The 24,441-nt window shown below is 39.0% G+C and overlaps 1 protein-coding gene and 1 non-coding gene across 2 annotated transcripts; one reads left to right on the top strand and one right to left on the bottom strand.

Moving 5' to 3' along the window:
- Positions 1 to 121: 121 nt before the first annotated feature.
- LOC131692750 (hairy/enhancer-of-split related with YRPW motif protein) lies at positions 122 to 14,430 on the bottom strand. Its single transcript, XM_058979987.1, has 3 exons — positions 13,919 to 14,430; positions 12,456 to 12,670; positions 122 to 1,623 (listed from the first exon to the last, which is right to left on the bottom strand). Exons 1-3 carry the CDS (start codon positions 14,104 to 14,106, stop codon positions 902 to 904), a joined length of 1,125 nt encoding a protein of 374 aa, XP_058835970.1. The 5' UTR covers positions 14,107 to 14,430; the 3' UTR covers positions 122 to 901.
- Trnae-uuc (transfer RNA glutamic acid (anticodon UUC)) lies at positions 810 to 881 on the top strand. The gene has a single exon. It is a non-coding gene; the product is annotated as a tRNA-Glu (tRNA).
- Positions 14,431 to 24,441: the final 10,011 nt, after the last annotated feature.

Genomic DNA, 24,441 nt, shown 5'->3' with positions numbered 1-24,441 from the left:
CCACTACACCGGTGTCAATCAATCGAAAACCCCATATGTTCTAGCCTCTTCGTAAGCAAAAGCTGTTATCTCGGATGGTATACAACATACGGAAAAAAGAGACCAAACAAATGGCATTTGTTAAAACTTTATTCTTTTGGTTCACTTTTAGTAAAGTCCTTAGAAAATATATACAGCTATTCCAGTGGAAAACTCTTCAAAAAACTTGTTAAAATCACAACGTTGATGTCTTTCAAAATAGAAACATCTGTTTGCTTCATATATCTAATACTAGTACTACTACTACAATACACAAATCCTTGATTGGTCAAGGCTACACTGATAAGCTTATTCATCTAATTGACTCGATTAGTTTCATCATTAAAGTTAAAGCTCTCGTTTCTTCACGTTAGAAGGAATGAAAAGAACGAGTTTTTAATTCTTGTTTTTTTGGTATCAAAAATATAGATCTTTGTTCGTTACCCTATTTTATCCTAAAAATAAATAGCCCTACTCATTCTCTTGGTTCCAGTTGAGGAACGTTTGAAATCTATTCCTACAAACAAGGTATATATGATGGTCACGTTTGCCGTATCGATGTATAGTTTAAAGCTCTCCTCAATCGGTTAAAAATTCATTCTTCAATGAAATCCGTTCTTATCGTTATATTATCTATCATTTCGTTTACTCTTAACCTCTTAATTACATCAAGAGATGTTTTACGTTTTTGTAACCTTATTTCAGAAATCTAAACAGTTGATGATTCTATCACTTTGGTATGTTACAGAGATCGTGATCTGAACCAGCCAAAACCAACAGCTACTATCCCGTCCCATATGGTCTAGTGGCTAGGATATCTGGCTTTCACCCAGAAGGCCCGGGTTCGATTCCCGGTATGGGAAATTTTTTTTTTATTTGCTCCTTAGCAAGCCATTTCAGCTCCCCACGGCCGGTAGGGTTTGGAGGAATTGTTATTGTTGTAGCTGTTGGAGGTCGCGCTATATCCATGCGTCGAAGTGCTGACTGGGTACTGAGGATTACCGTAGCCGACACTAGCGGAAATGTCTCTACTTGGGTGCAGGTTGGAGATGTCGGTGTAGGTCGGACCGTTTGGATCAGCCGATTGGGATTGTTGTGGCTGCTGCTGTTGCTGTTGCTGCTGGGAATGTTGGCCCTGGTGAGTGTTGGCATCGTGCTGACTCGTGTAGAGATCATGTGAGCTGACAGTGGCACTTGTTGCATACGCTGATGAGTGAAGCGTGTGCGGCACCTGATGGGCCGATGCATGTGACAGATTCGTCTGGTCGTGTGTCGGGATGGTGCCAACCTGTGGAATGTACGCCGCGGATGCCGTGGCCGTTTGGGGTGCATAGTTTTGATGATAGTAACTGGTTGAGGGTGGATAGGCTGGCTGGTAGGAATTGCTATGGGTCCAGGCCGGGCTGGCATTGGACTTGGTAGTTAGTTCACGTTGCGTCAGGAAGCACTGAAGATGTGACATCAGTCGTAGCCGCAGAGGATCCTGGACGTCCATTCCCTCGATAGAGACTAGATATCGGGCTACTTCGGCGACGCATTCCCGGAACCCAATGATGTGATAGTCCATCGCGAATCGTTGCGGATCGTAACTGGTATCATCCAATCCTGGAAAAAAGACAAACAAAAGAACCGCCATTAATAACCGTGGCTGATAACTGCACCTTTCTAAGCATTTCAATAAAAAATAATAACATAATAATCCTACTTAACAGGTCCCAATCTACCCATAAATATCAATTTCGACCGGCCGAACCGGGGCCCCTGCACTTTATCTCGTACTCTCGTGTCAATTCTAACTTTTCCTCGTTCCCACGAAACGGAACCGAAACCCAAAACTCTACAACACATATTTACACACCACTCGGTCCGGCAGCAATAGGAGGAACGAAAGAACGAAACAAATATCTCATGCATAATTCCCCCTATTTCAATTTTTGTATTATTCTACCGCCGTGTGTGAGCGCCGCCGCATATCCATCCTTCCCATTCCCACCGCCGCCAGTGCCAATTGGCTGCATTTAGCCTATCTCGTTCTAGCCGTTTCCCACAGTTTTGGTTCGGTAGTCGAACCGAGAAACACATTCCTGGGAAGAAGGGTGGAAGTCGACTCTCGTGTGCACGGCGCGATAATGTTTTGATGATGATTTCACATATTAAACAATATGTAATGTATTATGGCAGTAGCATTCAGGAACAACAACGAAAAAAAAGACTGCCGCCCGTAAAACACTCCGGAATCGTAGGCGAACGGGAGAGGGTGGTTGTTGGTGGTGAGAAGTCATTAGTGTATCGGGAAAATCGCTCGGGTTCCCACACGCGGGTTCGCAATCCGGAACGGGAAAGGACTCCTCACATCGCCAGCGGCGATGATTGCTGAAAGCCTCGCCGTGCCGTGGGAGAGCGATTAGCGATTGCGCGAAAATTGTACCCAGCATCCAGGAATAAGGATAAACGCCAATAATGGGGGTAAGCAGGCGGCTTCTTTTTTTCGGCTGTCAGTCTCCGATATCTTGTCCGAAAGGATGATATGAAGATGACGGGTAAAGTAACCCTTTTTCAATGGTTTTTTTATTGTTATTTGTGGTTAGGATGGAAATGGGCTCTTCGCACGATAACTTAAATTATGTGGTTCATGGTGCGGAGTTGGTAATCACAGGTTCAAGTTGGATTCGAATCGATCGGAACTTGAATTTATAATCTACAAAACTAAGTGTCTCCTAGATCCTGGATTAGATATGTGTCACTTAGTGTAGCATAGCAAAGGATAGACACTCGTATATTTCGAAGATGTAGTTGCAGAGATGCGTATATTCACTGCCACAGCAAATTTCGGTATGATCTGCGATTATGTAAAGTGTATTCCCTACTTACACTTGACTAAATCACCACGTCTTCACAATCTTTTTAATTTCATAATAGTGGTTGTTATCGTGCTCGGAACCAGATGATAATGGCATAACCAGCGAGTAAATAAAATGATGACATTCAAATAATGTTTTGAACATTACTAATGTAGGTAAATAACAAGTTAAGGTCGGCTTAAGACCACTCGGGATCCCTGGCACTACTGAGCCAAGGAGCCCTATAATTGAACAGGTATAAACTGATATTTCTGCTCCATGCGACCCTGAAATTGTGTTTTCAAATTTAAGCCAATCAATCAACCATGATGAAATTTAAAAAAAGATGTTGTAATTAAAATATATGAAGAAAAAACCCGATTTCAGTTTTTCATCACTAAATGTCTCTGTAAATGTACAAATACCGTCGAAACACGCAAAATTATTTCTGTCGATTCTAAAACTTATTTGCATTTCTGACTGATATGATTGATAGTAGTAAACGACCTAACTTACTACATGCGGTGGCGAAAATTCGAACTCAGGTGAGCTGCACATAGTGTAATGGACTTCAACTACGTTGTAACCTCCCCAGATGGTGTAATCTGACCGTCATAGTTGTAAGACGTTGTTTGAGAACGAAGTGTACCCCCGTCAAGAGAGGAGCATGGTGGAGTAGGGCGAGTTAGATTTCCATTATTGGAACAATGTCCAGACTAGAAAAAATTTCTTCGTGCATACTCCATAATGTGCAACCTTAAACGAAGATCACTGCTGTTTATAATTTCTCGAATACTTCATTTATCTCTTGTACGTTAAATCTGAATCCCATAACATTGGGACTATTCTATGTCAGTATAGCTATCACACTTCGAAAGGTAAACTTACTACACTTTTAAATCGACGTGTAGCTGTCAGAATATGGAAACGATAATTTCGGTGGTTTTAAGTTCGTGTTTTCAATTTGTTTCTGAGTACTCTTGATTTAGTTCTAAATCTAATAAAATACCGCATTTCTAGAAATATACACGATACAAACGTTATTGATGATGTTCTAAGAAACCCATAAATTGTCAACGTTTTAACCGGAAGCCCTATCTAAAAAATTAGTTATAAAATTTGGACTTTGTTTCTTCAGAATCCGATACTATTAGGGACAAGACTAAGCTAGCGCCGGATTGGCGCTTGCTTCGAAAACTAAGACACTAATCGTGTTCCAGATAGATCACGCTTGATTGGGGGTTTGTTCTAGACCACAATCAGTGCTTCCGTTTATGGAAGTAACTTAGTCACGTCACAAAGTTAGTGTCGGATTCTGATGAGACGAAGTCGAAACGCAAATTTCATAACAAATTTAGTTTTAGGTTAACCCATAACGCAAATTTGGCTATGCAATTGTTATCCTTAGTGAAGAAAAATTAGTTTTTACCAAAAGTTTCTACTACTAATATTAAAATACAGGATAGTCCTATTTGACAGTTTTCACGACACCACCCGCGTTACGCGTTACATAAACTGGTGTAGAAGGGTGTCGATTGAGGTTGTCTTGTCTTGTCCTTTTTGCAAAGTGAGTACCTGCTTGTAGTAGTTTTTGCTTTACAACTGGATGAAAAGATTTCAAGATTCCAAAGACCCGGATCCGAGGTTTTAAATCTTAAGTGCCCGAGCCCGACCCGAAACCCATCGAGTGCGGGTCGGGTCCGGGTTTCAGGTCTAAAATTCCGATTCCGACCATTTCTAGTTCTTGTACTATCTCCTGCACAACATGGCGATGAAATCTGCTTCGTTTCGATGGGATATAACAGACCTGGCATCTACGAAATCCGTCATAGCACAATCTGTTAAAAATATATTATCCATACACCAAGTTTCCGTAGAAGATTCTCCTGTTACTTATCATAAATAAGAAAGGGACGTCGAAGCCACTGATGTTCTCTTCGTAGGGACTTGCTGCGCATGGGGGAGACAGCAATGTCTGCCGGAAGTGATCTTTTGGCCGGGCGTGGTATCGGCTCACTATATCAAAAGGTCTTTGGAAGAGATGGACCGCCTGAACATCACTGTGGTACCGATGAACGACCGATACACTACCAGTGTCGTACTGTAGAAGACATCTGGGATAATTAAGCCGGAGCGAAAACTTTTTTGAATTATATCTTCGTAAATAAGCTTACATCTCGACAAACATGTGATTACGGCCTAAAAGCCAACTGTCATAATCCATTTTGAATGGAAATTCCGGACAAACCGTTACACGCCAATCACAGATGCTGGTAGTAAACGAAAGAGAAAAGTTTTCTCTTTCATAAACTGTTGTGAACTGTGTTCGACTAGTAACAGTTTGTCTGGAATTTCCATTCAAAGTGGATTTTGACAGTTGGCTTTTAGGCCGTAATCATATGTTTGTCGAGACATTTAAAGTCAAAAGTCGGCTATTTTGCGACTTTTCGCCAAGTTTTAAAGAAAATCCGCCATTGTGTATGGAGAGGAAAACATAAGAAATACGCACTGCCTTCATACTGAAAAATTATCGCATAAATACAAATAGAAAATTTGCAAAAAATAATGGATCAAAATACTCATTAAAATGTAAATAAAAGTACGGATCAACAAAAAATGCTGGTTTTGATAGTAAAAGTTTTGTCTACTTTTATACAATAATCATCATTTTAGGAGAATCTTTTAAGCTTCCCATTCCCATTCCTAACCTCACTCACTCATTTGCAGTAATGTGGGAAACAATGCAATAGAGCATATGGTACACAGCAATGTTACATTTACCCCATTTTCCAAATCCATCGGGTTTCGATCTGTACCAGAAAATTGGTGCAAAAATCGTAGTGACGCAATAATAATTGAAAGAAAAAATAGACAAAGAGAGGTTATCACTGTTACTTACGTCCTATTGAGTTATCTGACGTATAAAATACGAACACTGAAATCTCGCCTTTTTACACTTCCATCTATTTCTTAGACCATTTTCAGCAGCATTTTATTATATATATGAGTTTCAATGTACAACTGGAACTGAAACAATCACATTCCCAGCAGAATGTTATGCTTTATAATTTCGAACAGCTTTGTTTTAAAACTTAAAACTATTATATGACGCCGTTCTGTATGTTGCTTATTTAATACAGGTTTAGAACTGTATTTCAAATACATAGAGAGTATTCATTATTCAGCACAGACACTTAGACTCGATAAACTGAGGAAAGATAAATTTGAGTCCAGTACTAGAGGCAGATCACTTGCGATGCATTTTTCAAAATCAACAATATTACTTGCATTTTCTTGCCATCAAAATAGAAATTTAGAATGTATTTTGTGTTGCGTGTAAGACGTCAAAACTCTGCAAGAAACTAGCTCCACATCCAACAAATCATCGAAACAAGTGGATAGGCGTAAGGCGTTTATTCAACAGACTTATTCAATCCACCACGACGTTTGTTTGACAATTGAGCGAGTTGTTTTGTCAACAAGTTTGCTCCTGCGAATAGAAGAGCCCGTCCGACCACTATACATCGTTAGCCTGATTCGTTTGATGTTGGAACGAATCGTCGATTTTGTCGTACGTCGCACTCACCCCAGTTACGTCAGAAGAAATAATCAGCTGATAAAAAATGACTCATGTGATGCATAAAAGGGCATTAAATGATTTTTTTCAAATTCGATGCAAATTTGATGCACATTTCTAGAGTGATCTGCCCCTAGGTACAGTAAGACTGACGAGACATGAATTTTAAACTGATTTGACATTCGCTAACTACTGCGGAGGACAGCAAGTTCTAGTTTAAAAGTTACAGTTTTAAATTATAGAACTGTCGAAGTTATTAATCGAGAAATAAAACTTGCCCTTAGTTCCACAAGTCGTTTGTTCGCCTCCAAATTTTTCGTGTGAATTAGAAAAACTTTGGAAAGAGTACTGCTGAGAGAAAAACAACGTTTTTGGCATCATATGGCCCGGTATTGTATGGCAACACGTCCAATGCTATACACAGAAAATTTGCATTACCTAGCAGTAGGTAATTTTAAATCTGTGCATCCTACTTCCTCCAACGAAAAACGAAAGAGAGGGAGTCCAAATTTACCCAAAAATAATGAGATATTCCCCAAAGCCGACTAAACTTCATCCCATTCATTTTGAGTAAAAAAATCATTCCCTCTCCCTTGTTTTCCGGCAGTGAAAAAAGGACAGCAAATTAAAATTACCTACTGGTAGGTAATGGATTTTAAGTGTGTAGCTCTAGAGTACTTGATAATCGGTAACTGTATTAGTGTGTTCAACGATTTGTTTTTCTCCACCTGTCACAGGTAGAGAAAAACAAATCGGTAATAACTTTTTGGTCGGATTATTTTCACGATGGAACCTTGGCAACCCGTAATGTACGCGTTCGGAATAAGTTTTTCAGCGACGTAGAGCATTTCAATACCATTATGAATACTTAAAACGAGCCATTTCAAACGTTTAATTTGGTTGACAGTTTTATATATGACAGTTGGAGGAAAACAAACCCACCAGGTAGTGTGTGTGAAATGATTTGCATAGCAGCGATGCTAGATTTACAGACATGTCTGTATTTTACAGACTTTTGATGGTCTCCTACAGACGTAATCAGAAATCTACAGACTTTTAAAAGAGTAATAGTATTTAACAAAATTGCACTTGAATAATTTTATCCGAATACGAGTGATTCCTTCACAATATTTTACAAATTTCAAGCTGCTTTTAAAGTAATAACGTAGTGTAAATAAAGTTTAAACAACCGTCTACAGACTTTTACAGACATTTTCATTATTCTTCTACAGACATTTCACAATAACATGTGGCATCGCTGTTGCATAGAACTCTATAAGGAGGCAACAAAGAGAATAGGGAAAGAGACGAATAGTGTGAAGCCAAAAATACCTTATTGAGCAGATCAATCGTGCAATGTAAATAAACATTACTCACGCATCAGTTGGAGGAGATAAGTATTGTACATCTATCAAAAAAGAAATTTCAAATTTCGTCAGAATTTGGTTCAATCGTGATTGTGAGGTGCATTCTAGAGTATGTGTATGAGTAAAAACAAGCTTTAAAATTATTTCATGTCTGTTTCGAAATGCGCATCGTTTGATAAACAAATCCAACGATCGACATACGGTTTGTTTTCAAAATATAATAGGAGTCATTTAAAGTGCTGCCTGTGGAAGCGGTTGCCAAAATTCTAGTGTTGAAATCATCATAAAGGGAGTGTTGCCTTTTTGACTGATTTTCACTCTTCGTCTCTTTCCCTATTCTCTTTGATGTAAACATCCAGACGAACATCTTGATTCTTTGGCGCACGATGAAAAGTGAGAAATGGCCAAACTTCACCTCGGATCTACCGATTCGAACACTTGGGGACACTTTTTATCTCGAAAATACCGATTAAATATAATTATTACCGAACCGAAACAACAGAAAGGACTACTGCGTCATTTGTGGCAACAGAAAGGCCGACTGCGTCATTTGTTTATGCTTTTCTTCTTGATATCCTCTTGTTTTTTCAGGTCATCGAAGAAAAATGACAACCGCACTCGCAATAGAAAAAAAATCTGTATCCGCCTTGATAACGAGGCAGTGTTTGATTGGATTCATTTTTTGACGGCAAAACTATATAGATACTATTTTCATAGTAAGGCGGACACAAAAGTTGGAAAACTGGCAGCTCTTACTTCAGGAAGAAAACACTGACATCCCATGCAAATGTTCAAGCTCTTGCTTAATAGTTCCATTGTTGACGTCGTCAGTAAGAATTTTACATGTATGAATAGCAAAACGAATCCGAAGATATGATGTGGTTTCATACTTGTGCGAATATTTCATGGTGCTACAGAAAAATATTGTTTATGTTCGCTTCTCAACGCTCGAAACACAAGGAAAGTGTAAAATAATGTTCACCATAATCACTATAACTTTTCCATGTACATCCGAAGAGGACATGTTATGTGACGTTAAGCTCGATTGGCTTCGCTCAGTGGTTCCGCCTCACTATGAATATAGTAACTATACTAAATCCGAATCCAATCGATCCAAAATGGAGTCTCCACATTTCTCCTTCCAGAGTTTTTCTAGTGTAAATGATTTGTTTTCCTCCAAATTAAAACGTCAATACGGCTCAATATTAACCCATTTATGCCCATGTTGTTTGTGGACAACAACATTTTTAAACACCTATAACTTTTGATTAAGGTAAAATTTGCTCACAAAAACAAGTAAGGCTGATAAATGTGACTATTGCCTTTCATTTGAGTATTAATAGTTCCAAGGACCAGCTCTAGAAGTTATTGCAATTAGTCTGATTGGATTTCGATGGATCAGTGCTGCCAGGAACAGTTTACGTTGACGACGGAAAATGAATTTTTCATATAACTTCGTTATGTTGAAATATTATTGAAAATTGATAAATCTTATCAATTTAGACTGTCTTTGGCTACATTTTCCACGCAATTGGACTATTGTAAATATTCTAGAAGAATTGTATTGAGCATTGGAAGATGAAAATTGAGCACTTTCTAGCACTGCGAGGGAAGTACCTATCTTTAAAAAAGGCTTTACGTGTTTCTTGACCCCACTGTTTTCAAGGAAAATTAGTTTTGGAACCCTGCATGCACTAGTAAAAAGTTGGGCATCAAAGGATTAAGAATGCAACTAGATAGGACCTGCAGCCAGGGGGTACTGTTAAATGCAGCCAGTCGATTTAAACTATGTGAGGCAAAAAGAGAGGCTATGTGAGACGAACGATAGATGTGATTTTCGAATGATTGACACCGGTGTAATGGAGTGCACTGGCTTTGCCCTTTCTAGCAGAAGTACAGAAAACTGGGTATGACACTTCTGCTAGAAAGTGCAAAACCAGTGCACTCCACTACACCGATGCACATCGATCTAAATTTCCAAGAATGGACAGAAGAAAAAAAAGAAAAAGAAAACATCTATCGGCGAGTCCCATCCCAGGTTAAGACCATTGAAATTTTTCACCATAATTCTAGTCTACATTTCCCCTGGTTGTTTTAGTGAAGGAAGTGATCGCAGTGATTTACAATATTAGAAATAGTTTTCGGGTTTAGTGTATTATTTTTTTAATTGCGGATACTTAAATGTCGGTGACAAAGTTATGTGCGAAAAGGTTGAAAATGCGTGTTTTTGGACCAAAAAATTTTAAATTGAAATTAGACTTTTCATACTAACCATGATCGTATATCGTTCAAGTTAGGCACTTCATGAGAAGACTAAAGAGCTTATCGAGTTGTCAGTTTCTGCTGCTAGCAGACGATAAAGAATGAGGATATGTCAATAAATTCTGAAGATTTGATGGATGAAAGTTTTGGTCAGGAATCCTCGTTAAGAAAGGTTCAACTCAATATTTAACTTGTTTCGATCTTGAGTGATTCTTTTAGTAGATAACAAGACTTATTATTATAGCACTTGTATGGTCCTTATAGGGTTGCCACCTCTTCCGGTGAGGCTTCCACCCAGCGATTTTTACAGTTCTGGGATAGGCTTTTATAGAAACACGAGTATACGTTGAAAACAACCTGCTGAGTTTAAATGAGACAAGTATAAACTCGTTATAACTCGTCGAGGTATCGATTATCACAATTGACTATAATTCACCGTTTAGTGCTTCGATTTGGCAAGCATAATGCTCGCCACGGTTCTAAGTTTTCAACATTCAGTTGTATTTTTTTCACTTCCCAGGCTTACCACAAAAAATACGATAGCACCGGCCACTCTCGCTGTGGAGGATAGCTCGAACAAGTATTGCCCTCTGACACAGCTAACAGGATAAGTAGAGTGAAACTGGCAAGAAAGCTGCACTGCGGTGTCTTCTGGAATTTTTCGATGGGGGCAAAAAAATCGGTTATTTGTCATCACAATCGCTAGGGATGTTCCAACAAAGGAACAAAGCTTTTCTCCCTGGACTCAACAGTTAAGGATCGCTACAGGAGCAGTCAACATTAACACCGGAAGAACTCGTTTGAAACAAGCAAATTCAGTTAAAATTATTCATCGTCTCACCAGATCCGGAGGAATTGATGTAAAACCCGGAGGCTCCGAGATCTTCTCCAAAAACCGGAGTCTCTGGGTCAGATCCGAAGGGATGGCAACCCCAGGTTCTGATCCGGTCTGTGAAGGTGAGTTGATTTACATTATTACAAATCGTGGTGAAACTGTTTTGGTTCGTTGTTATAGCAATGCTCACTTCAAAGCAGTAGAAACTATCTTTAAAAGAAACTATGACCTGTATTGTGAATTTGTGTGCCATTCGAATATGGGTCAAATAAATACTGCTAAAGATTGACCTAGCGATTTAAGTAATCGTTAAGGGGGGCATCTAGGCAAAAAATCGACATATTTTTTATTCACTTAATTGTTAGTAGAATAGTCCAGTGAAATTTCTTTTTTTAAACAGTCCAGCATCTTGGGCTTCGTTTTTGCGTTTTAATCAGCAAACCAGAGTTTGTGTGCTTACCTTCCGAGACATCACTCGAGATTGGATCAGTTGCGTTCACATAAGTTGTGTGACTGTATGGATTTATTGTCTAACTGATGCCAATTCGATGTTAGTTACTGATGATATGAATTCGAAACACAAAAAATCAACATTGCCTAAGTTCGGTGCTGTGACCTTTATACAAAAATTGATTTGATTTAAGCTTCCATTTTGGGAATAATTTTTGCATAGTTTTATCTACCATTTTGGGCACAAAAATTAAAGAGATGTCGATAACGTATGTTTTACTTCCGCTGCTCCGTGAGCGATAGAAACATAATATGGCCGCATGACCCAATTTGGACAGAATCTCCTGTCTTCTACTGAATGAAAATAGTGAACAATAAAAAAATAAACAGATGTCCGGTTAATTTATTCACATCAACTTGGTTCGTGATTCGACCAGAAACCTAAGAAAAAATTGAATTTGGCTAGTAAAATTTTATTCCGATTCCATAGCATTTCGAGAACGACTTTAGTTTCTTTCTAAACTCTCAATCGTAAATCAGCGCATTTCGTCAGCTTCAAAAAACGAGCCCAACAGCCAAAATAAAACCAACTTTCAGGCTACAACAAGCACAAGTGGCCCGTTGACAAGCAACAAGGGTCCTCGTCCTTAGTTAATCGTGGGAAAAAGGATACCGGATGTATTAAGTTCCTTCCCTACACGGCAAGCACGTAGAGGTGGTAGCCGATGATAAACATCTTGCGCGGGACGATCGACAGAACGAAACGAAGTCAATGCGGGAATAAGGGTCCCTGTGTATACGACCTAACGACAGCCAGCAGGACTTGGCTTCGTTAATTATGTAAGTGGAATTATGTTTCAAGGAAGTAAAGTCCTTGGTCAAGCAACAGATGGTCGCTGCCGGGAGATGAGTTGTTTCTCAGTTTCCCTTTCTTTCGTATAAGGGTGCACCAGCTTCCTCGACCGAAAACAAAGCAGCAAGATTTCACGAGAAAGAAAGGATCTTGACTCGGCTACAGGCGATAAATCATCTCAAATTACACGTGGCTCGGTAAAGGAAATCAGAAGTTTAAAAAATAGGTACCAGCAATTAACTAAAATTCTCACCTCTAGCGTGCAGTTGCTTCAGATGGTCCACGGTGAGTTGCAGGATTTCGGCCTTCTCCAGTTTGGCGGATCCTTGCTTCTCGTATGCACTCGGCACCAGTCTTTTCAGTTCCGAGAGGGAGGAATTGATGCGGTCCCGGCGTTTCTTCTCGATGACTCCACGCCGTCGCTTCCGACTTAGCAGTTGACAGCTGTCCGACCCGCCAGGTGAGGTGCTGTGCGTGGGAAAAAAACGAGCATAGGAAAGCAAATTAGTTACTGCGGTCCGGTTGTGTTGCATCGCCGCACAGTCGCACGGTATCGGAGGAGGAAGTGGGGACTTTGTAACATAATATATGACTTTTTTCCATTTCGTTACGCACCCCTATGCATGTGGGTCCGAATGTATTGCTCGGTTCCCACCGACAGATAAAAGGTAGAATGAATGGTCGAAAGGGGGCTCGGAAGTTTAAGGCGGGGGAATTTGCCGGCGGCAGTGGAATAATATTCGCCGTGAGACATAGTTTTTTTTTGCGTTTGCTTTGGTGTTCAGCGAACGGGGCTTTGGATTCAATTTCAATGGTGTTGGTTTTCGGTCGCTATGCTTCAAATATGAAGAAAATGTTGGAATTGTTCTTACCCACTCAGTATTCATTTCATCTTTAAATAATATTTTAGATGACTGAAATCAAACCGAAAAGCCAACGAAGCATTAAACAGACTTTCGATATTATATCACGGATTAAGGAGCATAACTATCATTAATTCATTTAAAACCGAAAACATTGTTTCAGCAAATCAAACCGAAACAAACAAATGTTTAAATTCATGTGTTGAAAAATAATCTAGAATGTTCAGAATTGAATCTGTATAGAAAGTGTCAAGTGGCCATCTTCACTCGTCTAATAATTGGTAAAGTAATTCCACCTGATATTTAATTGTTAGTTTGTACCGTTTCTACATAACCTCGAATCTTCTATTCACTATGTTGATTTCACCAACGGACTAATTTTAAATAATAAAAAAGATTCAATGCACATTTCTATAAAAAAATCTAGAAAGAACACAAGTTACAGTTTATTGTCAGTGAGATATTTGAATAAATTGTTTGTTTGTTTTTTTTTTTGGGGCTTCCACCTTAAATGTTGTTCGCCCTTTGAATAGTACGTTTTAGAAACAATAAATAATTTACGTAGAAAAACTTTGTTTCCTGAGACAGTAAAACAAAGCCTACTATTTTCTAAAGCAATTAGTGACGTCTATCAAACGTACACTGAGATCTGTCTTTTATTCGTTCTTCGTCAAAATTTTGCGACCAAATGGTTTGTTTTACTAGAAAAACCACCAAGTTTAAACCAACTCAGATCATTAAGATCCAAATTGATTTGCAAAAAAACATTGTTACAATTCACAACTAATAGATACTTCCCCACAAAACATTATTTACTCTAATTCAAAGAACAAAAAAAAAACAAACAACTCACTGCTCTTTGCCGGACTCTTCCGAGTACACATCATCGTCCGAGAGCGACTCCGAGAGAGTTCGCTTGACGCCTTTGGAGGACGGGGGCGTCCACGTGTTCTGATGGTTGGGCGTCGAACTGGCCACCGGTATACCGGCCGTCGAGTAACCCCAATGCAGCGGTGTGTTGTGATGATGATGGTGATCCATTTTCTGTTCCGTTCACACTCCTACTAACTTATCACTTTCGTTTCTTGTACTTTGTTTGCACTGGTTACTGTTAACCTTCGTCGTCGAACACTTTCACCAACTCCAATTACTGCGTAATTGGTAACAAACGCAAAACTTTTTGGTATCGGTTTTCCACTTCGCAAAAAGTGTTTGAAATTTTCACAAGTCCTCACACTCCTTTGTTCCACTTGTCCTGGGCCCCGTTAGATGAAGAGTACAAGGATCCCGTTAGGCACTGTGTTTCTTTGTGTGTTTTCCGGTTTTTGCGACCGTGAGGCCTACACGTGACTTGTCATGTGTACAAACGACGTCCGACTGATTTAATGACGTATGCCGAACGCATGCAATGCATGTGCCATCCCCACTCCCGGGCCGCGCAATGTTTATGATTTTTATCACTTGTGGAAGGAAGCATACGGCCAACGGCAGACGTAGCAAACCTACATATACGCGTCAGATAGAGAGGGAGATCGTAGGAAAGTGAGAGGATGAACCCTATGTTTATGCTCTCAGCCTCGCAGCAGGCGCCCGGCAGGCGTTCGCTCGCAGCATGCCCTCAACTGGCACAGTAGGGAACCGTTCGGTGAGAATTCACGAGAGAATGAACTTTTTTCAGAATTTAGTGGTGGGAGAGCTTTTTGATATGCTACCGAGTTCATCTCTTCATCCCCACTCCGCAGCCAAGCAATGAACACAAACTCGTTGAAATGCGATGAGAGCGAATTTTCAGACCGTACGCATGCACGTGCTGATAGAACCTAAAAGCGTGGCGGTCTCGCGCATTAGCAAAGCGAACGCGCCATCTCTCTTTCTAGCAACCGGCGTTGGTGGGTGGTTGGGTTGTGAATGACGGGATCAGCAGACGAGCGAAAGCGCGTACTTTTGTGGACTGGACAACCGGCGGAAACAAACGACGCCGGCAACAAAACTCGTTTATGAGCTCGTGTGTTTTGAAAGACGGCACTTGTTGGATGCACTTTTGCTCGCGTTTTGGTCACGTGTGGAGCCGCCGCCACCGTTGGATCACTGCGTTGCTGGCGTCCCGTCGGCGGGGTGGAGTGGCACGCACGTGTAAATAAAGTCGGCCAAATCGAAACGTGTCAAGTGGTACGCGCGTTGTGACCTTGAATCCGTTCCCGTGCCGGAACATGCCGAGGACTTTGGCGGAACCGTTTATTTTGGCGACTGATTGGCATTGAAAAAAAATTGCGTGGCTACTGATACTATTCACCGCATTTGGATTTTATCCCTGTTAGCAATATTCAAATGTATGCCAATAAAATAGTTGTAGATTATTGGGTGAAAATCAATGAAATGTTGTTACAATGCTATCTTACTTTAGTCAAAGGTATTTATTTTACTCTTGTCCAGCTATGTTGATGCTGAATTGTTTGGACTTTCGATTTTGTAGAATTGTAGATTGGTTACGTGGGGAATTTGTAATATGTATTTCTCTAGACTTCTTGGCAACATTGCGAAATTTGAGGTTGGCTCCTTCCAGAACCCTTTGCTTCATTCAGTGAAAATTCTGGTTTGCAAGCAATGCGTTCAGCATAAATCGAGGAGTATAAGAACTTGTTTTCAGTCAGTCTCATGACGAGCCTTTCTACTACTACGGATGTACTCTTTCAAACTTTTTTTTGAGCGGGGCTCGTCTACCTGTACGTATTTTTGTGCATCAGGGCATGCTGTTATTGCGAACAATTGGGCCGTACAGCTACCCAATGTAGAAACGTAGAAACCATGACTAATTGCTACGTTGTTCACTAAAGATCGAGAGTCAATCAAAGTCAATGACAATCCCATTGAGGGAAGATGTTCTAATGTGCCTATAAATTCCCGAAAAAAATCGTTTCCTCTCCTAAGCTGCCTCGTAAAGGCCTGAGAGTGTCCTTTGATGGGTGCTATTACAAAACCGAAGTAATTGGCTTCTCGTCTCAGAAACTAATAGGAATTAGCTCATAGGACATCAAATACCCCATGTGTTTCTATATTTCACTCCCATGATTTACCTAGGTTTAACACGACGTATTTGGTTAACTTCTGACGTAGATCTTCCACAATTTTAACGTTATTCGCCAGGGTTGAATTAATCCTCGGTATCGGATATTGAAGTTGTCGGTTGTCAAGTTCGAATCAGACTTTGTTCCCCTATACATCGCACCTCAGCTGGTTCAAGAAGACTTCAACTCCCACGGTATGCCACAGGGTTATCTTCACGTTGATAGCCGATCTATCTTACTGCATGATATTCGCGACAATTTCAATATAATCATGACTACTCCACCACCGCGGCCAAGCGTGTTGGATTTATCATTGTACTCGACCTCAATTAGTGTGCCAATTGATTGGAACAGCTACGCGTGCACTATATCCGAAACAATCGAATCTAAACAAGAAATTCTCCCGGGGGAAGCATACAAGGTTTTAACTGGCTTGATTATTGACACTTCGAACCTTCAAACTACCAAGCCCTCTTCGATACACCAAAATCGACGTTCAATTGGCCATAACTTTTTTTCTGTTTAATCGATTTTGATGCAGTTTTTTTGCCAAAGAACCGGAAATTATTCCAATTTTCGATAATGTTTTAAAAATTGTATTCGGAGCTACGACCCCGGAGTAAATCCAGATTGCAGTGGGGTACCAACTTTTGGCCATTTTCAGTTTTTCATAAATATTTTCAAAACAACGCTAGAATTCAACATTTTTCGACAAGAATTTGTTAGAAATGATCTTCTTACATAATAATTGCACTTCATATAAGAGTAATACGAATTGGCCAGGTCCTGGGAGCGGTTCCCAAAAGTGGCCATTCATGAGCTTACATTGCATGTGCTTTATTATAACAGAAACACTAATTTATTTCAACAAATCTTATCAGATCGTCTACTTAGTATAACAAGCAATTAATTCAATAAAGGTTTAATATAGATTTGCCACTTTCTGACCAGTTCCGGGAATTCCAGAACACGGTTCCCAGGACGAAATTTATTTTTTATGATAATTGTGGAATGCGGCACATCAAAAAACATCAACTCGATGATCTATGAAGAATGCAATCACATTCGAAGGCATCCGGACACATGTAGACACTTGATGACCAGTTCCGAGAATTCCGGAACACGGTTCCCGTGTCAAAAATTTTTTATGATGATCATGGTATGCGGCACATCAAAAAAACATCAACTCGATGATCTATGAAGAATGCAATCATATACGAGGGCATCCGTACACATGTGGACAATTGATGATCAGTTCCGGGAATTCCGGAACACGGATAAATTTTATTTTTATGATAATCGTGGCATGCGGCACATCAAAAAACATCAACTCGATGAGCTATGCAGAATTTAATCATATAATAAGGCATCCGTACACATAAGGACACTTGATTGCCGGTTCTGGGATATCCGGTACACGGTTCCCAGGTCAAAATTTATTCTACTATAACATCACCAATACCATACAATGGTAAACTTCATATGCGTGATGAACGATAATTTTTCCCCGTTGGTGTGGTGAAAAAAATTATCGTTCATCACCAGCTTCTCAACCTCATCTTTACTCCATTTTAGTGCCAATTTGATTTGCATTTTTAGGAAAATATTTCTCAGCGATCATAATCAATGCTGAAATTTCAGGTATTCAGGAGTGACATTCAGTTTATACGGGACATGTTATGATAGGAGCCCAAATTTGGAGCGATGACACACTCACATGCGATTTGCTATAATCCGAACAGCATAAGAGCAACAAAACAAATGCTTTTCTGCTCCAGAGTATTTGTTTTGTGTACTACGGTTTCACAGACCATTAGCAATCGTTCTTTAACGAAAGGAAAATAAAGCGTGTTCCGGAATTCACGGAACCGGCCATCAAATGTCCGTATGTGTCTGGATGACTGCTTTCTTCGTAGATCACTGAGTAGATGTTTTTTGATGAACCACATACCTCAACTCAAAAAAAAAAAAAAAAAACGAATAAAAAATGTCGTCCTGTGAACTGTGTTCCGGAATTCCCGGAACTGAGAATCATGTGTCCGGATGCCTTCATATATTATCATTAGGGTTGTGGTGCCGGTAATACCGGTATAGGAAATCCCGGGAATACCGACCCATTTTTGGTACCGTAATACCGGTACTGAACAAAAGCCAGTACCGGTATTTTCGGTACCATACAATTTTTTATGGAAAATATGTGGACTCTCTAGGGGGACCTGTTTCAAAATATCAGTCTGCAAGATGACTTTTAATTATATTAATTACCTTCTAGATAAATTATTGTGCTAACACCTTTGTGGGGGAATGAGGTTGGGCCATCATCATAATAATTCTAGAAGTTAAACATTATTAGCTCCCGTTGTACTGAACGGTATGTTTAAATTCCTGCACTATTTTGTCGAAATTAAATTTTAACGATCTTGTACTAAATTTCAAAATATTCACATGTAGCGTAAGAGACGCAAAAATTTGCTATGAATTTTTTTTATTAGCGACATTTTGATTGATTTCCATTATTCACTGTGTGGCGTGTAATAAGACTATGGTCTAAGTCATGTCTGTATTTGGTTTGCTCATAAACTTATAAAATTGTAATTCTAATTCTTTAAAAGAACGAACAGCGATTTAGTAGCTAGAGTTTTAGACTTGGTGAACTGCTTCAAATGGGGCAATGTGTAATTATTGGTGATTGGAAAATTCTGCAAAACTCCATAGTTTACAGGAAAGCAAGGAGCGTTGGTATGCATTAGAGAATAGTAGGCAAACGACATAAAGGTCGAAACCAATTTACAGAAAAGTAAGAGGGGAAATGCGAGCAACCTGCTCGGATTGATTGCCATTCTCGCTTTGATTTACTGTTGTTAATCGGGTTTCTTACATTTACCATCTTTTGAAGTCGACGAAAGTCGCACCGCTTAGCAGTTATTGATTTCAAAGTGGCCTAGATTTCGAAATGGAATAAGGTGCCGCATACAAAAAATATCTTTTGCTGAAATGATGTCATTACGAAGCAATTAAAAACAACACACATGTTTTTTTGATCAGCACAAATCAATCATCTGAGAATAAGGTCATCAGTTTGAGCATTCAATTCACTTTGAAGCTTTTTTCGATTTAAAAAAAAAAATTTGATTACCGGTAGTTTACCGGTACTACCGGTACTGAGGGCTTCAGTACCGTAGTACCGGTTCTCGTCAAAAAGGGTCGGTACTGCGAACCCTAATTATCATGCTCATCATGGAAAACAAAATTCGACCCGGGAACCGTGTTCCGGAATTCCTGAAACCTGGCATCAAGTGTCCGCTTGTATCGATGCCTTTGTATTCTTCATAGATCATCGAGTTGATGTTTTTTGATGTGCCGTATTTCGGAATTTCCGGAACTGGCCATCAAGTGACCGTATGTGTCAGGATACCTTCATATATAATTGCATTCTTCATAGATCTTCGACTTGACGTTTTTTGTTGTGCCTCATGCCATGATTATCATAAAAAACAAAATTCGACCTGGGAACCGTATTGCGGAAGTCTCGGAACCGGGCATCATGGGTCCGCATGTGTACGGATGTCTTCATACATGATTGTATTCTTCATAGATCATCGAGTTGATGTTTTTTGATATGCCGCGTGCCACGATTATCATAAAAAAAATTTTGACACGGGAACCGTGTTCCGGAATTCTCGGAACTGGTCATCAATGGTCCACATGGGTACGGATGCCGTCGTATATGATTGCATTCTTCATAGATCATCGAGTTGATGTTTTTTGATGTGCCGAATTCCACAATTATCATAAAAAATAAATTTCGTCCTGGGAACCGTGTTCCGGAATTCCCGGAACTGGTCAGAAAGTGGCAAATCTATATTAAACCTTTATTGAATTAATTGCTTGTTATACTAAGTAGACGATTTGATAAGATTTGTTGAAATAAATTAGTGTTTCTGTTATAATAAAGCATATGCAATGTAAGCTCATGAATGGCCACTTTTGGGAACCGCTCCCAGGAACTGGCCAATTCGTATTACTCATATATGAAGTGCAATTATTATGTAAGAAGGTCATTTCTAACAAATTCTTGTCGAAAAATGTTGAGTTCTAGCGTTGTTTTGAAAATATTTATGAAAAACTGAAAATGGCCAAAAGTTTGGTACCCCACTGCAATCTGTATTTACTCCGGGGTCGTAGCTCCGAATACAATTTTAAAGCATTATCGAAAATTGGAATAATTTCCGGTTCTTTGGCAAAAAACTGCATCAAAATCGATTAAACAGAAAAAATAGTTATGGCCAATTGAACGTCGATTTTGGTGTATCGAAGAGGGCTTGGTAGTTTGAAGGTTAAAGGTCAGACGAAACGAGATCCGGTGCAAACAGCAGTGGACGGTCTCCCATTTCGTGGTGGGTAGAGAGCACTCAGAATTGTACGCGAAAAAATCCTATAAGGAATTTTTGAATGTCGGATCGCCCGATTTTTTTCCGAATATATGCAGCGTTTGAAACACAAATGAAAACCTTAATGAATGCTGAAAACAAGGTTATTGGCACCGGTTTGTCGACGAATTAACGAGAAAAATAATGTTTCATCTGGTAGCTAGGTTTTACGTTGTGTATTCTACTCAACCGTTGATGGGAACAAACGGAACCAAGAATCCTTTTTCGGCTACAACATATAGATCTAGAGCTACACTCAAACAATTGATGTATTGCGATGAAATGATAACCCAGCAAACCATCAATCGTATAACAATGTAGAAAAACACTCGTAATGATGTTTACAAATAGTCAAAATCGTTATGACAGTCGATTTTAGTCTGCAGAAATTGATTTGTAATCGCATATTACTAAAAATATGATTTGAATACGACCTTTCATTCAAAATCGCACCTCTATGGGTTGGGTTTTGGCTCCAGTTCACAACAACATTCGTTTTTTTGGAGATGATTATGTGCCTGTTAACTGTTCTTGGTTTTTGATCTTCTTTACTGACGAATGAAAGTTAATCGTATATCGCATTCCAGAATCGTATACTAGTTATGGATATCGTATATAATGCTAGATTGTTTCGCATATCCTATCGTAAATACATTCTCTAGAATCACTTTTATGCTAGAAATTATCGCGTTTAACGTGTAGATTATTGTCAGAAATCATCAATTTCAATAGCTATGTACGTATATCGCCTCCAGTTTGGTACGCATATGCCGATTTTGTGCATTTTGTGCGACTTTTTTAGTGGGATATAAATACGTATTATTCAGTTGCAACTTGGATATACCATCAAAAAGGCTGGCTGGGAATACTTTGTTTAAACGAAATAATAACACAATTTATCTGACAGCAAAGATGCTCGCGCTAAGCATTATAGTGCGCATATCACTCTAGCGTTCGTTACACGATGATAGCTATGCATCGCTTCTATGCTAATTATTATGACAGTGGTAAGGGTGATCATAAAAGAGGCTGTGCTGCATACATTCTCTCTACAAAACTGATGGTTTTATATTTACCCATCAACGACCGTGGTCACATCGTTACAGTTCCAAAGATGCTCTCCATTCGATGGAGCATGGAAACCACTCCTTGCATTTTCTGAGGAAAACATGGGAGTTCCTTAGTTCTTTATCTGAAAAATCATATCAGATTACCTTAGTTTCATACACAGTTGCGTTTCGGCTTCGCCTCATCAGAAACCGACACTAACTTATTGTCAGAATAGATTAGCGCCGGCTTGACGCAAATCCCTTAAAACTAAAACACACTTTGTGTTTCAATCGAACGACTGATCAAACGTGATGTCCCGTCCGAGCAGATGTTCTGTTTATGCCGATGAGACACAGTGATGCCGAAACTTGTCTTGGCTTAGCAGGCCTATGCGAAAGCACTACGAAAGCATTTTTTCCTCCTTAGGGTGAAATATAGCATAGTTACCTTAGTTTGAATTCTTTAGCATTACTCCATTCCGGCTAATGAGAAGGTGGACACTTAGATTGGAATGGTAATGAGAAAAGGCGAGCAGTTAGGCATTAGAAGGCGATATTCATGAAAGATCGCGTAGCTTCAACGAGTTTTTCAGTATTTCTTATCAGACGACGCTCGAAAATTGACAAATTTCATGGAACAATGCATGTTTAGGAATCCCAAAGGCATAAACTAGCCTTGGTTCTAGGAAGGGATGGATAAGACTCGTGACTTCATTCGGATGATATTTCGGATCATGTGCAGTCATTATACATTGGATGGGCATCTCCGGTGTAGTGGGGTCGTGGAGAGCGGTCTCTGCGCTTATGGTGACGATTATCGCAACATTAAACATGTTGTCTGGTCGCGCGCCTGGTGCCCTAGCGCCAGATCTCCGTTAAACGAATCCCTTCGGCCTCGTTCCAGTCCGAGATGTGCTAGTTATCCTCGATATTCCTATATGTCTCTTATATACAGATTTTTAAACACGATAGATAGCTAAATTTAGTTATAGTTTAGGTTGATATGCTAACAGCTACCTGAAAATCTGGTCACAAAAGAGTTCTCAGCGAATCCAAGGAGGGCAGTCGGCGATCGGATTCATGATGTCCTGTAGTATTCTTACGTTTGCAAAAAGCTGCTAGTTTAATTTCTTCTTTTCCCTAAGATGGTTGTCCGTCCTCTCTTCAGTTTCCCTGATACGGTCTCTGCTACTCTGATGTTGAAATCAATTCCTCTTGTGTATACCTTTTGCCTTTCTTATAATAAGCCTGATAATGTTTCTCCTTATTTCAATTGTTAATCAAATAATAGTTTGTGCTGAATTGTATATCTTAGTCTTTGAATATAACGACATTCTTTATTCTGAACAAAAATACAATAATATTTTTTCTGCATATCGATCTAAATTCCTTCTTTTAAGATGTGGATGTGTCAAAATATATTCCTCTTAGTATTACTAAAAATAAGTTTATATTTTAGACAAATCCTAATTATTATACCATATTTTCAAAAAATTTAAATTGTAAGCCAAAAGAAATCTCATCTCAATAAAAAAAACTTTTAGTTTGTTCCAAACTTTCGAGTGGGTATTTCCCCTCTCTGATATTTTGGAAAGGGTAATACTACCCATACTATCCACGGTATCCGCCGGCCCTGAAGGGGAGAGCAAGAATGTAATAAAACGAGATATAAATCTTTGTAAATTTAATCCCATAAATGAGAAGTTTATAATATAGTAGAATTGTTTTATAATGGAAAGGATTGTAGTACCGTGGTAACTCAAAATCCGGCCGGTTTTGAAATCTGACCAACCGTACAACATTTTATACGGAAAAAATTGTTCCCAAAATCGTGAGTAAAGTGCCATGAATACTGGAACAATCAGTTTTGTACGTTACGAAAACAGAACTATGAATAAAAATCACGTGTTTTACAATTATGTTCAACTTCCCTTCAGTAACGCTCACATAACGCTTTTATTAGTGGAAATATTTGTTTTTTGTTTTGTGGTTGTGGTTACCAAATCGATTCTCTGTACGTGAACTACTTCACAACTTTATGAGCATTATTCATAAAACCAAAGGTTGACTCATGATTTTATTCATATAATTAAGGAACATTAGGTTACAAAATCAAACCATTCTGGATATTTTCTCGTGAACTATTTCACGAAACTCGGAATTTTATTCATAAATCCATCCAATCGTCGTGCACTAATTTAGGATTCCTAAAATCTTTGTCGCGATCCAATATACGTGCTCGTGAAATAGTTTACGAAATAATCGTGAACTGGGTCAAGATTCCTAGTGTAACAGTCACGACTCACCATGCGTGCCCGTTAAAAAATCACAAAATTTCAAAACATTCATGTATATGTGAAACTGGTTCATGAATAATATAATAGTCACGACTTACCTGGTTCATGATGAACCAAATTTCACGATCCAATATCCGGGTTCTTGAAACAGTTCACAAAACCATTAAATATTTTTAATGTATTTGTGAACTGGTTCATCCCAGCAAACCAGTAATCGTATATGAAAGTTTACAATAAATTACAAATAATGACAGACTAAATCAAAATAATTATAAATAGTGCAAGCAAAAATTAAGTTCTGTTATACATAGTTCACATAAAATGAAAATCTATGATCGAAATACAATGTTTACTTAAAGTTATTTATGAATCCACTCCAACTTGAAACAAAATTGTAAATCTGGAATATTTATGACAGTTTTAAAACATTGTATATGAATCAATTTGCAATTGAATTAAACTGCAAAATCGTTCGTTAAAATGATCACCTTTTTATAGCTTTTCACAAATTCTCTGCTAAACTAAACTATTTGAA

Source organism: Topomyia yanbarensis, chromosome 3 (assembly GCF_030247195.1).
Source record: "Topomyia yanbarensis strain Yona2022 chromosome 3, ASM3024719v1, whole genome shotgun sequence".
Lineage (NCBI taxonomy): Eukaryota > Metazoa > Arthropoda > Insecta > Diptera > Culicidae > Topomyia > Topomyia yanbarensis.
Note: the sequence above shows the minus strand (reverse complement) of the source record. Positions and strands in the feature narration are given on the sequence as shown.

Excerpts from the sequence above, each read along its gene's own strand:
- LOC131692750 (XM_058979987.1), bottom strand. The coding sequence starts at position 14,106 with ATGGATCACCATCATCATCACAACACACCGCTGCATTGGGGTTACTCG. Across the intron at positions 12,671-13,918 it reads GAAGAGTCCGGCAAAGAGCA|CACCTCACCTGGCGGGTCGG; the intron begins GTGAGTTGTTTG and ends TCCCACGCACAG. Across the intron at positions 1,624-12,455 it reads GAAGCAACTGCACGCTAGAG|GATTGGATGATACCAGTTAC; the intron begins GTGAGAATTTTA and ends TCTTTTTTCCAG.